Source organism: Garra rufa, chromosome 23 (genome assembly GCF_049309525.1).
Source record: "Garra rufa chromosome 23, GarRuf1.0, whole genome shotgun sequence".
Lineage (NCBI taxonomy): Eukaryota > Metazoa > Chordata > Actinopteri > Cypriniformes > Cyprinidae > Garra > Garra rufa.
Window position 1 is genome coordinate 25,491,788 of NC_133383.1, and position 16,694 is coordinate 25,508,481.

General features: G+C 33.5%; 1 protein-coding gene across 1 annotated transcript in view; it reads right to left on the reverse strand.

Moving 5' to 3' along the window:
- Positions 1 to 398: 398 nt before the first annotated feature.
- Positions 399 to 16,694, reverse strand: part of LOC141298854 (V-type proton ATPase subunit B, brain isoform-like) — a 16,873-nt gene continuing 577 nt past the window's right edge. Inside the window, exons 2-14 of the mRNA XM_073829171.1 lie at positions 10,372 to 10,427; positions 10,003 to 10,101; positions 9,815 to 9,908; positions 9,655 to 9,732; positions 9,406 to 9,545; positions 6,478 to 6,579; positions 6,299 to 6,396; positions 5,856 to 5,979; positions 5,032 to 5,182; positions 4,865 to 4,947; positions 4,667 to 4,771; positions 1,719 to 1,848; positions 399 to 1,136 (exon numbers count right to left, since the gene is read on the reverse strand). Of these exons, the coding sequence (XP_073685272.1) occupies positions 1,000 to 1,136; positions 1,719 to 1,848; positions 4,667 to 4,771; positions 4,865 to 4,947; positions 5,032 to 5,182; positions 5,856 to 5,979; positions 6,299 to 6,396; positions 6,478 to 6,579; positions 9,406 to 9,545; positions 9,655 to 9,732; positions 9,815 to 9,908; positions 10,003 to 10,101; positions 10,372 to 10,427 (1,397 nt within the window). The 3' untranslated portion in view covers positions 399 to 999. The remainder of the gene's footprint in view (positions 1,137 to 1,718; positions 1,849 to 4,666; positions 4,772 to 4,864; positions 4,948 to 5,031; positions 5,183 to 5,855; positions 5,980 to 6,298; positions 6,397 to 6,477; positions 6,580 to 9,405; positions 9,546 to 9,654; positions 9,733 to 9,814; positions 9,909 to 10,002; positions 10,102 to 10,371; positions 10,428 to 16,694) is intronic.

The following is a 16,694-nucleotide window of genomic DNA, read 5'->3' on the forward strand; positions in this document are numbered from 1 at the left end:
ATTATGCTATATTTAAATATATATATATATATATAAATTATATTACGTGCTAATTATATTACTTTTACCAAAATAATTAATATTAATTATTAATATTAATATATATTAATATTATATCTAATTTTTTCTACTTTGTTTATATTGTTTACAAAGCAGAAAATGCCCCCCCCCCCTTTATTGTCTGACTTAGCAACTTACTACTAATGAGTAGGCACAATTAATGAGAAGCACAAATATATTTGATTACTATCAGCATCATTATTCATTTATACCACATCAAGGTTTATTTCATGAAGCAAGTGTTCACATACATATTTTCAATATAGCGTTCATGCATTATGACAACAATCACTTCATTATGAGTTCACTTGATATCACTCACTTTACCACAGTACATATATTCATGGCACCAAAATAAATTATAATAAACATATTGCTTACACAAACATAAATCACACATTTGTATACAAAATGTAAAATAACAATACATGACAAATGAAAAAAATATATTGCTCAGTGTTTGATTTTACTCCATTTTACTGTGCTTTGTCCATTCCTTTGTAATGCATTCTATGAATATATGGCTTCTTTTCATACTTAATGATAAATATGTACTTTTATATATAGTGTATTCATTATAACGATGAAAAATTCATAGAATACATTAAGCCATTATACATTCAACTTGGCACTGATGCATACTAGTAGTTGATGCATACTTGTTCAGAATACAGTTGGACACACTGAGCTACACACACACACACACACACACACACACACACACACACACACAAACTTTCACACTGCCGTGTAGCAACAATATTCATACAATATTTGCTTTACTATTCAGCAACACTTACATGATAAATAAATACCAAGAGCAGCAATGAAAACAACTTTGTATTCCATCAATGTAGACTCAGTGTACTTGCTCTGAGCAGAGAGAGTGAGTAACATCTAGAAGTGTAGAGGACAGATTAAATGAGAAAGAAAGTAAGACTAATGTTTGGAGTCTCGGGGATAAAACTCGGCCAGAGTGCTCTGAGGAATCCTCTTCAGCATCTCCTTGGGGAAGATTCTCAACAGCTGCCAGCCAATGTCCAGCGTTTCGAACACAGTTCGGTTCTCATAAGCACCTGTGGCACAAAACATGTTAGGCTCATTCTGAAATATCAAAAGATGCAAATGAGTTGTTTCTTGGAGAACTTCAGCATTACAACACTTGCTCACCAATGGATCCTCTGCAGTGAATGGGTGCCGTCAGAATGAAAGTCCAAACAGTTGATAAAAACACCACAGTAATTCACTAGTAAGACTTCAGTCCATCAATTAATGTCTTTGTCTCTTAAAAACATGCAGCTTTTCACTTCACAAGACATTAATTGATAGACTGGAGTGGTGTTTTTATCAGCTGTTTGGACTCTGGGATGGCACCCATTCACTGCAGAGGATTCATTGGTGAGCAAATGATATAATGCTAAATTTCTCCAAATCTGTTCCCACGAAGAAACAACCTCACCTACAATTTGGATTGCCTTTTTATTGTAAGATATTGTTCTTTTTTTAACTGATATTACACATAGCGATTTGAGAAAATATTTGTTTCACGCTTGGTGAGAACAACTGATTTGATGCGTTACATTTTTAATGTAATAGGGCGAGAATAAGATGAGATTTTTTTAATATCATTTCACAGGTACACTTCTGTTGTTACTTACCCTGAGAAATAAAATTCCTCTCAAATTTCTGTAAGAACTCCAAGTACAACAAGTCATCTGGTGTCAGTGCTTCTTCCCCAACCACGGCCTTCATTGCCTGCACATCTTTTCCGATGGCATAGCAAGCATACTGCAAAAGATGAGAAAATATTTAAATTTTTCATACACAATTTGCTTACAACATCAGATGAATAAAATAAAATAATATTTGCAGGAGGGCGAAATCTGGTGCACATAAGTGTTTGTGAGAGGGACCCAATGGTTTTAGTCACTACTGAGATGCTGTTTTTTCTTTATTTGCACTACAGTTTATATGTTTGGGGTTAGTAAAATAATAGGCAGCACACCACTGATAATAATAAAAATGATAATAAGGTAAATAATATTTTAAATCATTTAATCAGTGTATATATTGATTTATTTTTACATTTTCTTTATGATTAATATTTACATAAATACCTCTGATATTTTTGGTTAATTGCTTTTAATAATTTAATGTAATGATTTCAGCAAGTATGTTGATTTATTTTTTTCATTTTTTAAATTGAATGTAATTTTTTTGTACATAACGCTTATTTTTGTAAGTTTATTTATTTGTTTGTTTTAGTTTACATTTTTATGATTTAGTAATTATGCACTTTTACGATTTCATAATTATTAGCTTTTCATCAACTTATTAACCCGTTTGTGAAACTCCAGTTATTATTTTTATTATTAATATTTACTTAAATATTTTAAGTTAAATAGTTTTCCATAATTTAATATAATCTTTTTAGCAAGTATGTTGATTTATTTTTTATTTGTTTTTTATTTTAATTTTACATTTTTTTATTTTATTTATTTATTTACTTACATTTTTGTTGTATATAACTCTAGTTATTTTTTCATTATTGTTAATATTTACTTAAAATAAAACAAATACAGATTTTAAGTTAATATTTTGTAACAATTTAATTATCTTTTTTTAGTAAGTTTATTTATTTGTTTGTTTTATTAGTGTTTTTGTTTTCATTTTCATGATTTAAAAATTATTAGCTATTCATCAACTTACTAACCCCAGTTTGGGAAACTCTCATTATTATTTTTATTATTAATAATTTACTTAAAATACCTATAACATTTTAAGTTAATATTTGTAATAATTAATTCAATATACACACATATATACACACACACAAATAAATATATAAATATAAATATAAATATATATATATATATATATACACACTAGGGATGTAACGGTATTGTAAATACCGTCATACCGCAATAACACATTTTTTCGATACTACCGTGGTCGCATGACTCGATAAAACAATAGGTCTTCTGAGAAAAGTTTGCTCAGGCGAATGGAGCGAACGGGAGGTAGCGGGAACTACATTTCCCATCAGCCCAGGCGTGGCCATCATCCTTTGCGGTCTGTTGTCGCTACAGACTGTAGCAGCAAGGAAAAGAGATAGAAATGGTCGAACCTGCTCCGTCTGAAGTGCGTATGCGTCACGTATTCTTTTCAGCACTCATGTTAACGGATTAGAGCGTTCACACTGCACGCGGTTGCTGTCCGGTAGTACGTCCTAGAAGCGGTGCCTTTGCAGCAGTGCAGCGATCGTTCGGCACCGAGTCTATTTTTTGCTGCGCTGTATGCGCTGAATTAATGTTACAGTACGTTGTTCGCTGTAAAAATGAACATGGATTGACACGGAATGTACCATAAATGCATATAAATTTCACAGTCAACACGTGGCTTTTTGGCTAGGTTTAAAATAAGGAAAGGTGCCGTTTTAAAGAGGCTAAACTAGGCAACATAATAGATGCACTTGTCCAGGTAGAAACGTTCTTTAAAGGTTTGTTTTTAATAAAGATTTAATGCGAAAGAAAAGCATGAGAGCCTACTGCACTGCAAAAAAAAATGCTTTTCTTAGAATTTTGTCTTGTTTCCAGCCAAAATATCTAAAATTCTTAAATCAAGAAGGATTTTCTAGACAAGTAAAAATTATTTTCTTGTTTTTAGTAAAAACAAGTCAAAATTAAGTGAGTTTTTGTTTAAAACAAGCTAGATAATCTGCCAATGGGGTAAGAAAAAAAGTCTTATTTCAAGCAGACAACTCATTCAGCTAAACTGATTTGACTGTTTTTTTACATGCTTTAATATTTAAGTTTCTGTTTCAAAGTTTACAGATAGATGGCTAATTTGTATGCCATTGATATGTTCAGTGTTCATGTAAACTTTTTAATAAACACTTCTGGCACTTTTTTCGAGTCTCTTGTTTAGTTTTGTTTTTCCTGTAAATGATTCAATAAATACCGTACCGTGACATTCATACCGAGGTATTACCGTACCGTGAAATTTTGATACCGTTACATCCCTAATACACACACACACACACTAGCTTTTCATCAACTTACTAACCCTAGTTTGTGAAACTCAGGTTATTATTTTTATTGTTAACAGTTACTTAAATACCTCTGATCTTTTAAGTTAATAGTTTTTTATAATTTAATGTAATCGTTTCAGCAAGTGTTGATTTATTTTTCATTCAGTTTTTTTATTTTTATTTTACATTTTTTGTTTTGAATTTTTTTTTTTTTTACATTTTTGTTGTGTATAACTTTTTTTTTCCCCATTATTATCAATATTTACTTGAAATACCACTAAGATAAGTTAATATTTTGCAACAATTTAATCATCTTTTTTTTGTAATTTTTTTTTTTTTTTTTTTTTTTTTTGCTTGGTATTATTATTATTTTAATTATTAAAATGTACTTAAAATACCTCTAAGGTTAAATTTTTATTAGATTATTAATTTCGAGTTTTTTTATTTTTTTGAGTAAATGTAAATCTAAAAATGTTATTTAAGCAGCAAATACGCTATATATATATATATATATATATATATATATATATATATATATATATATATATATATATATATATATATATATATACTTACCAGCTGATTAGAAACATCTGAGTGGTCTTTGCGTGTCATTCCTTCGCCAATGGCTGACTTCATCAATCGAGACAAAGAAGGTAGTACATTGATTGGAGGATAGATCTGCACAGAAATATCAACAAAAACAGCATGTGAGATTAAAAATATTAAGCATAGAACTAATGTTCAGACTGTAAGCTTGTTTCCATGACTTGCCTGTCTGTTATGAAGCTGCCTGTCCACATAAATTTGACCCTCAGTGATGTAGCCAGTTAAATCGGGAATAGGATGAGTAATATCTGTGGACAGGAGATGAAAATAAGTAAGTAAACCATTTCAGATGATTAAAAGATTAAAAGAAGAGTAGGTAGATGTTTGCTAACCATCGTTGGGCATAGTGAGGATTGGGATTTGGGTGATGGAGCCATTGCGTCCCTCCACACGTCCGGCCCTCTCGTATATTGTTGCCAGATCAGTGTACATGTATCCTGGGAAACCACGTCGACCAGGAACCTCTTCTCTAGCTGCTGAGACCTTCAAGATGATAGGGTTTAACACTTAGTTACAAAAAGCATGTTTTGCCTTGATACTAACGACTGTGAGTATACATTTACAAGAGCTGTCAAATCGATTAACTTCAAAACACTTAGATATGGTCTTATAGCCCTTTTCTGACTTGTGAGCAGCCACAATGCGCAGCCGCAGGTCCTCAGTGAGCTCCTTTGTCTTAGCCATGACTGTCCACAAGCCAACAGCAGAGAGCTTCTGTTTTTCACCTGTTGAGTTGATTGAAACAGCTGTTCCCAATGAATCAGGGCAATTAGGATGCTTTAAACCAGCTTGGACTATTTGGAATGGTATAGAACTTTGGATTTTCCCATAGTCTGTGACAGTTTGCAAAGGGTATGAATAATTTTGGACATGCCACGTTTTGTTCAAATGTAAATAAAAGCTGAGAAATATTTTTTTTCACAATGATGCCTCTTGTACATTGTCTTATTATCTTTTGGGAGAAGCCTGTGTCATTTCCGGTCAAAAAAAAAAAAAAAACTTGCTGGTTGAATAAATGTAACTTCAAGTCAGAATTTGCCAGGGGTATGAATAATTTAGAGCTTGACTGTATATATTATGTAAACAAAAACCTTTATTTTGGAAGGGATTATTCGCGATTAATGGATTTGACAGCCCTAAAGTTCACACGTTGTACCTCTCGTAAAGCCTCCGCATAAGAGCTCATGTCAGTCAATATGACCAGCACGTGCTTCTCACACTGGTAAGCCAGAAACTCAGCTGAGGTAAGCGCAAGGCGAGGGGTGATGATGCGTTCAATCCTGCAACAGAAAATCAAACATTTTGGTCCATGTCACATCAAAATACTTAAAAAAAAATGTATTTACTCACATTCATGTCAATTCAAACCTGCATGACATTTTGAAGGATTGTACTTGGGATTGTTCTTTCTTTACCTCATTTAATTTTCATCCACTTGAAATCATTTAGACTTTTATGTATGTTTTTATAGTGCATATTTAAAACCTAAAAGGCTTTATACAGGTTTCGAATGACATGAGGGCGAGTAAATAATGACATCATTTCATTTTTGGGTCAACTATCCCTTAAATTTTCAAGAAAATTTGAGAAGATACTGACGTAGGATCGTTGGCCAAATTTAAAAAGAGGCACACGTTGTCCATGGACCCATTCTCTTCGAAATCAGACTTAAAAAATCTTGCAGTTTCCATGTTGACCTAAAGATACAAGTAATGTCATGAAGTTATCCCATTGGTGTTGATGTAGATTGCAAACTTTTAACCAAAAGTGCTCCTCACCCCCATGGCAGCAAACACAATGGCAAAGTTCTCCTCACTGTAATCCATCACATCTTTGGACTTCTTCACCAACCCCGCCTGACGACAGATCTGTGCAGCAATCTGAAAAACACATATTACAGTGAGAAAAAAAAAAAAAAACAGGTTCAAGGTTCAATTGTTAGGTAATTAGCCTTAGATTAAAATAGGCATTTTGGGTATTTTCCACAGTATTGCTGTGCTAAGGTGTGTCCAAGAATGCAGTGGTTAAGAAACTATAAATAGCATTAATCTGAGTTAACTGTTTGTATATTATTTGTACATATGTTTATGTCTGCTATTGCTATATTGCATTTTACATACACTACTGTTCAAATGTTTGGTTGTCAATAAGACTTTTTTAATGTTAAGTAAAACATTGTCTCTTGTGATTATCAAAGCTGCATTTTTTTTTTACCAAAATTATTACAATTTAAAATAAATGTTTTCTATTTAAATGTATTTTAAAATGGAATTTATTCCTGTGATGCAAAACTGAGTTTTCTGCATTATTACTCCAGTCTACAGTGCCACATGATTCTTCAGAAATTATTCTAATTTGCTGATTTGCTGCGCAAGAATTCATTATTATTTCATTCATTATGATTATCAATGTTGAAAACAGTTGTACTGCTTAATATTTTTGTGGAATCCATGATCTTTAATAAATAGAAAGTAAAAAACAGCATTTATTTAAAATATAAATGCAAAATATAATTACAAAGTAATATTACAAATGTCTGTATTGTCACTTTTGATTAACTTAAAGCATTCTTACTGAATAAAACCAATAATAACATAAATAAATGTGTGTGAGTGTGTGTCTTTTTTGTGAATCGCCTTTTATATGTGACCCTGGACCACAAAACCAGTCATAAGTTTTAATTTTTTAAAGCCCAAAAAAAAGGCATATAGGACAATATTTGGCGAGATACAACTATTTGAAAAACTGGAATCTGAGGGTTTAAAAAAAAAAATCAAAATATTGATACAGGGTTTCTGCAGATATGAACAAGTGAAATTTAAGACTTTTTAAGACCTTTTTAATACCACCTTATATGAAATTTAAGACCGAAACCTGTAATGGAAATAGATATTATATTACATGCATTGATGTAATATTTAATGTGTTTAATGTAAAAAGTAAACACAATTTCATGGCTGTCATAAATTAAATTTATTACTACGATATACTGTGAACTTTCCATATCAGCAGATACTATTCCACACAAAATATCCCCATAAAAGTACTACTAGAAATATCTGATGTAAAAAAAAAAAAATTCTGAAGCAATATTTTCATCAGTGCTCTATTAGCTTTTACATCTTAAATCTGCATATTTGATTTACCTTAATAAAGGCCTTTTTTTAAACTTTTGAAATGTATGCATTACCTTTGAAATTTATTTTATGAATTTATCAATAAATTCTAAATGGCTGTTAGCAGTCAGATTACATAATTTACACTGCAAAATTAAAAGTGAGATTAATGTTTTAAATACATTTATTGATTTATAAATATATACATTAGAAATGTTGGGTGTGGAGGCATACTTTTAAACACACTAAATTACCAGCAGGTGGCAGTAAGTCACTTCATGAGCGAGTTATTTCAACTGATTCGATCAAAACGCTGAATCATAGCAAAACGTTGCTAGGAGAATGCTTCTGCTAATGTTGCATATTGTCTAATATGTAAGTAACTACTTGACTAACTACTTTTTTATTGAGCTAAAATTAATGTAACATTTTTAATTGTGAGAATTTTCAGCAAAAAGCTCACTTGGTATATTACTGAACTATATCATGTTATAAATAAACTATACATTTGAAATTTTTACCTCAGTGTGTTTCTTTAGAGTGCTGTTACATTCATTTGTTTTAAAGTATGTCACAAATAGACCAGAAATACACTATCCATTATCAATTTCTGTTTACGCTGATTGTATTAAAATAGGAATCTTTCTTGCCTTTCGATACTTCGCTGGTTGTTTTTGTCACTTCAGTTTTAATCAGGCGGTTTGTTCGGTCGGGCAAGTAAAAAAAAAACCTATATTTCTTATTATTATTGATAACATTATGTACAGAAAAAGGTCGTTTAACCTGTATTCTGCTACTGCGATTCTGAAGACGCAGTAACTTCCACAGAGGGAGAAAAAAATCTAGTTGTTAGCAATTGGCCTTAGCCAAGCCCTATATTCAGTTTTTTCAAGCTAAGTATCGCTAAACTTGCACTTCCCCAAAGCTAAAAAGTTAAATCCATTTTACTTCTGCGGTACAATCCGAGAGAGACTCGCGCCAATAACAGAAAGCTGATTGGCTATTGCATGCTGGTCTCATTTGTAGTTTAAATACAGCAAATTATATTTGGAATAGTGAAATAAAGAACTACAACACCACGGAAACAACAAAAAGAGAATTTAAATGAGCATTAGAGGTAGCGTTACATGGACATCGAAAAAATAAGACCTGTGTAAAATTATTTAAGACCTAGAACAGCGATTTTAAGACTTTTTAAGGCCTAAAATTCTGATTTTTAAATTTTAGACTTTTTAAGACTTTTTAAGACCCCGCGGAAACCCTGTGATAAAATCGCCTTTAAATCGATCCAAATTAGTTCTTTGCCATGCATATTACTAATCAAAATGTAAGTTTTGATATATTTAAGGTAGGAAATTTACAAAATATCTTGAAACATGATTTTTACCTAATATCCTAATGATCTTTGGCATAAAAGAAAAATGTATAATTTCGACCAATACAATGTATTTTTGGCTATTGCTACAAACCCGTGCTACTTAAGACTGGTTTTGTGGTCCAGGGTCATGTATAATCATGCTTTTACATATTCAGCTATCAAAATGAAAAACAGAGGAGAATGAAACACTTAAAAAACAACAGTGGTCTCACCTCATTGTGGGGTAGACCAGCTGCAGAAAAAATAGGGATTTTTTGACCTCTTGCAATACTGTTCATGCCATCAATGGCTGAGATGCCGGTCTGGATCATCTCCTCGGGATAAATACGACACTGAGGATTAATCGGCTGACCTACAGAAGGCAGGAGAAAATTGGATGGTAAACACAATATCAATACTCAAAAATGCCACTGATGACAATTTGTGAGTGTAAAAATTTATGTGGCCTCATTGAAATGTACCCATAATGTCCAAGTAGTCTTCCGCCAGCACCGCAGGCCCTCGATCAATCGGCTTTCCAGAGCCGTTAAAGACCCGACCTGTAACAGACTTCTAGTTTTAGCAAAAACACATGATAAAAATTATCACATGACTCCAGAATATCTCCTTTTTAATTCTTACCCAGCATATCCTCAGACACAGGGGTGCGCAAAATGTCCCCTGTAAATTCACATGTGGTCTTTTTGGCATCAATACCAGATGTTCCCTCAAACACCTAGAAATGAAATAATGAGGAGTGCTAGAGATCAGATGTTCACAATAGGGGAAAAAATTTAAAACAGGTATTTCAGAAAGTTTTAGTTCCTGACCTGAACCACAGCTTTGGAGCCTGTGACCTCCAGCACTTGTCCGCTCCTCTTAGTGCCATCAGGCAGAGTCAGATGGACAATCTCAGCATACCTGGGGAACTGAATCAGATATTCAAATGTTACTGATCAACGGTTAACAGAACTTCAAATTAATCCAGCACTTTAGTAATGGTAAATCTGTACAGCGTTATTGAGTAAAAGCAGCCAAGCTGACATTATCATTTACAAGAAAATATTACATATTGTTTTTTATTTTATTTTTTATACTCAATAAGTAAGCAGAGAGTTGCTGCGCCACATTCAGATGCATTATGTTTTTAAAACACAACATGTGTAACAAGGGTAATAAATAATATAGAAATCCAATACCTTCACTTGATCCAAAATCACCAGGGGTCCATTAACACCAGCAACGGTTTTATACGCTGAGCACATAATAAATATCAATGTCACAAGAGTGTTTTTGTAGTCTAAATCAAATCACGAACAATTCAACACAAAGGCACTCAAATTCTACAAAGATTTGATTACATGAACAAAGATCAGTAAGCACTGCATTAAGAAAAATAAATACAGTAAAAATAAAAATAAAGCACATATCACCTGATAAAATACGACATCATGTTATGGTCAAAGTGTCTTAAAAAGAAAAATAAAGAAAAAGAATGAGAATGTCATTTGTAATGTATAAAAACATAAACCCAAAGAGAAATAAATAACAGAGATGCTCATAATCAGAAAATAAAAGGTCATGATGCTTAATAATGTGTTCTTCCTAACATTTGTTTTATGCTTGCTTAAGAGATAATGAGATTTTTTTTTAACTAAAAATACACTATATTTGAGAATTAACCTCTTTAAATTTCCAATTTATTAAAGCTCCTTGCATGTTGTGATGTCATCAGTGCATCTGATGAAGCTCCCATCTATGGCAAGCCAATTTAACATTATTGGTTATAACTAACTAATCTGTATTTTTATGTTACTAGCACTTATTTATATTTCTAGTAAAGAAACAAGTAACCAGGACCACAAAACCAGTCATAAGGGTTTTTTTTTTTTTAATTGAGATATATACATCATCTGAAAGCTGAATGAAAAAAGCTTTCCACTGATGTATAGTTTGTTAGGATATGACAACATTTTGGCCAAGATACAACTAATCGAAAATGTGGAATCTTGAGGGTGCAAAAAAATCAAAATATTGAGAAAACCGCCTTTAAAGCTTTTCAAATGAAGGTCTTAGCAATGCATATTACTCATTAAAAATTAAGTTTTGATATATTTATGGTAGAAAATTTACAAAATATCTTCATGGAACATGATCTTAATATCCTAATGATTTTTGGCATAAAAGAAAATTTGATAAGTTTGACCCATACAATGTATTTTTGGCTACTGCTACAAATGTAGTAGTACTACTTAAGATTGGTTTTGTGGTCCAAGGTCACAATTTTACTAGCAGCTAATCATTACATAACGCACATTATGGCGGAATAGTCCCGCCTTCTAAATAAAAGTGCCAATCACAAAAGGGTAAAGTCATTGCAGCTGCCATTTTAAAGCTCTGGTTGCTACAGAGAAAGTCAGTTATAAGCTTTTTAAAAATAATTTTGAGACAGTTGTCAGATTTCATTGGTGATTTCAAATATGAAGTTTAACTCTAAGATTGGTGAACATATTTGGAAAAATTTGATGTTTCCCACTCAAAGAGATATGAGCTGTACTTGCAAGACTGAAATAGCTTCCCAAGAGGCGTTTCAAAGATGGCTGCTTTAAAGGGACTTTTTTATACTTCTCTCAATAGAGGGTTTTCACGACGCATCACCAATTGGCCATTTTGGCTGCCCTGAATGTAAACAATGCCACTGAACCGAACAAAATTCACAAATAGGGGTGGGCGGTACACCGGTGTCATAGTCAGCACTGGTGTGACATTGCGCAACGACATGGATTTTCTAATACCGTCAATACCGTAATAAATCAATTATGTGCCTCGAACGGCTGCATTTACATCAATAACAGCTAATTCTAAATAATAAGGCATTAAATTTTCTTCAAACGTTCAGTTGTGGTCTGAATACCTGTCCTTATACTATATATCTTGTTGTAAATAAAAAAGTAAAACATATTCGTATCAGCTTTGCAGGTGGTAGGTAAAAGGGGAGTGGCCATTAAACGACTGGTGAAACACCGTGAAGAAAAGTCGGGCCTGTAGCCTATACCAGGGGCGGAGTGGCAATCGGGACGACCGGGACTTTTCCCGTCGGCCGGCCGAAGGATTTACACAGCGGATCACAAATTGAGCGGGCGCGAGGCGAACGCGACCGGCCTGTTTACTTTTACTTTCGATTTTGCGATAACGCACACTCTGTGTGAAGGGAGCAGCACATCTTATAACGTTAATAGATATTTGTCAGTGAGTACAAGATTGCAGCAAATCCTCCAGTCTATGTTTGTCATCTCTCTTTACTTTCGACCCGTGATCATTCAAATCTAAAGGTCATTGTACATTGAGTCCGATTTTCGTATGCGTTTTTTTAGTTTTCTCATATTCGCCATCCTTATCAAAATGCTTATTATGGATGCGAAAATGCAGAAAATCAAACACGATCCGACTTTTTTTATGACGGACGAAAGTTTTAGAGGCAGTGTGTAAACTCGATTAACCAGTGGTGGACGAAGTACACAAATCAAATACTTGAGTAAAAGTACAGATACGTATAATAGAATATTACTCCAGTAAAAGTAAAAGTACTCCTTTTTCAATTTTACTCGAGTGAAAGTACAAAAGTACTCCATTTTTTGTGTACTTAAGTAAAAAAGTACTGAAATATTTTGCAATTTTATAAAGGCTATAATTTTATATTAACATATATATTTTTTTTATAATCCTACTATAAGCCTTGGATTTTCCCAAAATAACCACTAGCCTATATGGAGTCAAGATAGATTTTTGTTGTTGATATGGACTACGTTGACAAGAGTGATGTTCACTGTGAAGCTTACATTGCATTGTACCTGAGAGAAAACTGATTTGACCATCTCATTTTCACCAGTAAGAAAAGTGTTTTAAAGTTTGTTATTTTGCAGAACGGCACAGTTATAAATGATATGAGAATAAGGCCTGAAGTTAGGAAGAAAAATGTAATTATGTTTTCATAATATTTTTCTTTTTTCTCAAGCATTGTCTGTGGTGTAAAAACACCCCTGGCCAAATGCCCCCAGAGGGCATCACTTCCCACTTTGATAATTACTGTAGTTACCATGTTCTGAACATCACATCTTTTCTTTTCCCAAAGATGTAATCTGTCTAGGTGGTTGATTATAAATATTTGGACTTCATATCTGAAAATTACCTCAACTTAGCACTAGGGCTGCAACGATTCGTCGACGTTGTCGACAAAAATCGATAATAGAAATAGTCGACAATGAATTTCATTGTCGATGTTGTCGCCAGACAACCGAGTGAGGCATCTTTCTGCCGAGAGTCGCACATACGCAGCTTCTATGCTGAGCGATAACATACAGAAATGGCGGCGTCCAACGCAGCAGCTGCGCGTACCAAAACACGCCCGTTTCACACATACTCCGTCTGCAGTGCGTTTTTTTTTTCCACACCCATGTTAACGGATTAGAACGTTCACAATGTACGGACTGCAAACGCGTTCTGTGTGAAAGCAAAACGAGTCTGTGCTTCTTCTGCACCGCATACGTAACGCACACGGACTGTAGACGCACTGCAGACTGAGTATGTATGAAACAGGAGTAAAGTTTGTGAGCATTTTAGCCTGCTACGGCGAATTAAAATATTACCTGCATGGTTTGTAAAGCAGTCCTTGCGCATCACGGCAGCACCTCTGTGATGCACGAACATTTAAAGAGAAAGCACGTCGGACAGTTGAATGAAACGGAGTTTGGCTGGCCTCGGTAAGATTTAAATAACATGGAAGCCAATACGTTTTGTTTTGGATATACATTTTTGTTTACTGTTTTATTGCTGCTGATGGTTTACAGGAAGAAAATGTTTACTTGATTTTAATTTATTTTTTCTTATAAAACAAATGTGCCTGTCCATTAAAAAAATTATAGAGTTTCTTAATTTATGCATTTATGTCTGTACTGACCGAGCACTGTGCCTAATTGGTTTTAGACAGGGCATTTTTATTTACTTTTAGTATGAAATGGCCTATCAGCAGCAAAATATGCATTTTTTATTGAAGTACCCCCTTCTTTCTTGTGTTTACTATAATTTTCCACATAATTAAAGCAATCTCATGCTAAATTTGAGAAAAATTTAATAATTATCCGATTAGTCGACTAATCGTTTCAATAGTCGGTGACTAGTCGACTATTAAAATAGTCGTTAGTTGCAGCCCTACTTAGCACCAGCACGCTTGTTAGCTAGACAGTTAGCATCAGCTAACAATATTTACTTATTTTCAGTTTGGTTATGAATAAAATATTTCTGTCTACTAGGCTAGTTGATCCAAACAATATAAAAAAGTATACTGTTAATAAACTATATAGAAACAGACGTCACATAGGACTAAATACGTAGCATTTTAATAAAACTGTTAAGGGTGCATGAGTTATTTTAGTTAATCTGTGTTATTTTAATGTTTCGTTTTTGACCTAAAAAGAGACGATGTTGATGTGTCAGCATCTAATCATTTCAGCGGGCTTAAATACATCACTTTTTACAGCAGATTTAGTTCGCAAACAACTGACAGTTACAATAATTAATCCTAAAACTCGACATTATGTCTTACTTTTCGCAGCATCAGTCGCGCGCGCTCACAAGATCTCCCGGTTCTTATTTGTGAATTCAGTTCATTGGAGACTCACTCTAAACGGCTCGTTTGAATCAGTGAGTTTGAACAGCTGCAATTGGATCAGTCCAATTCGTGAATGAATCGTTTGTGGCGATTTGCGAACCGATTGAAAAGAATCAGTTTGTTCATGAATCAGACACCGCTTCTGCGTCTCGGAGCACGTGATATATTATAAGGAGTAACGACATGTTTTATGAAATGTAGTGAAGTAAAAAGTACGATCTTATGCTTTGGAATGTAGTGAAGTAAAAGTAAAAGTTACTCAAAATAAAACTACTCCAGTAAAGTACAGATACTTGAAAAATGTACTTAAGTACAGTAACGAATTACAACTACTTCGTTACTGTCCACCACTGCGATTAACATAACCTGTTTTTTTTTAACGTGTAAAAGTCTCGGACGAAAATTTCGTACTCATGTGTGCAATGACATTAACTCCAGCAGTTCGTGTTGGATGCAGGGTTGCCAAGTCCGTGTTTTCCCCCACAGAATTGGTCTACTTTTAAACTGTTGCCATGGGTTGATTTCCCCCAGTTATTTAAAGGTTTTAAATATTGCAGAAATTAAATTTCAATAAAAAATAATTTTTGTTTTGTTGTACACTGTTAAGTAAGATCTTTAGGTTTTTTGCAAAATAAATATGTTAAGAATGCATACTCTCCCATGTCTCTTTTTGATAAGAATACCTACCATTTACTTATTATATTATAAAATATTAACTTTATTCACATACTAAAGGGACAGGACAGGCTACTCCTCCCAAAATGTACCAAAAAAAAGTAATACCGTGATATTATACCGTCACCGTTAAAAAGATGAAAAATACCGTGATATTAATTTTATGTCATATCGCCCACCCCTACTCACATATTTAGCTGATTATTGCTGCTGAAAATGGTAAATTATTGTTATGCTTTGGGCTGTACTAATCGGTCAGACCAAGAAAAACATTTGGAGTACTATAGACTGCCAAAAGTTTTAACAAATCAAGAAGAAAAGTGCAAAAAACTGTGAGGAACAAAAGGTGTTTGTGGTTGGCCAAACTGAACCAGGATTTCCAGGGCAAGAATCCTGACAACATTCGTGTTTGTTTATCATATCCGGTCAGGTAGTTGCAATATTGGGCTAATCCCTGCTGAAAAAAAACAGCTAAAAAGGTTTCCCAGCCTGACCAGCCTGGAAAAGTGGCCCTCTAAAACCAGCCTGCCGCCCAGCTATGACCAGCTAAAACCAGGCTGGTTGACCGGCTAAAACCAGCCAACCAGCCTAGGCTGGTTTTAGCTGTTTTTTTCACCAGGGATATCTTAATTAACACTGCTTGTATGTATCTTTACCACCTAATAACTTTAGTTTGTTAAAATAATGCGCCCTTTCCTTCTTACAAAGTCCTTCTCTATATGATTTTGCAGCTTCCACACATTTTTTCCCTGGTTTAGAGAGCATATATTAGCAGAACATGTATTCAGTAGTACATTAACCATGCAATCCATGCTGTTGTTTACATCCGAGTATCTCCAATATGGCAATATGGTAAGTGCAAACCCTCTACAGTCACTAGTATCTTTCAGTTTTACTTTTAACATCTCATCTTCTTTTTCATTGTTACAGGTAACAAATGTTACATTTTGGTCATTCAATTCTATAGGGATCTGTGGTTAAGATACTGACTATTTGTTTAAACTAGTATGTATTCCAATTGTTTCTGGTACTTATTAGTAACTATTTAATAGGTATCAGTACTTCTATATGTTACTTAATAAGAAATAATAAGCAATTAAAAAGAAGTAGTTACATTAATATAGATAATTCTTACAAGACTAGTCTAAATGTTAAAGTGGCTTGCCATGTCGCCATCAC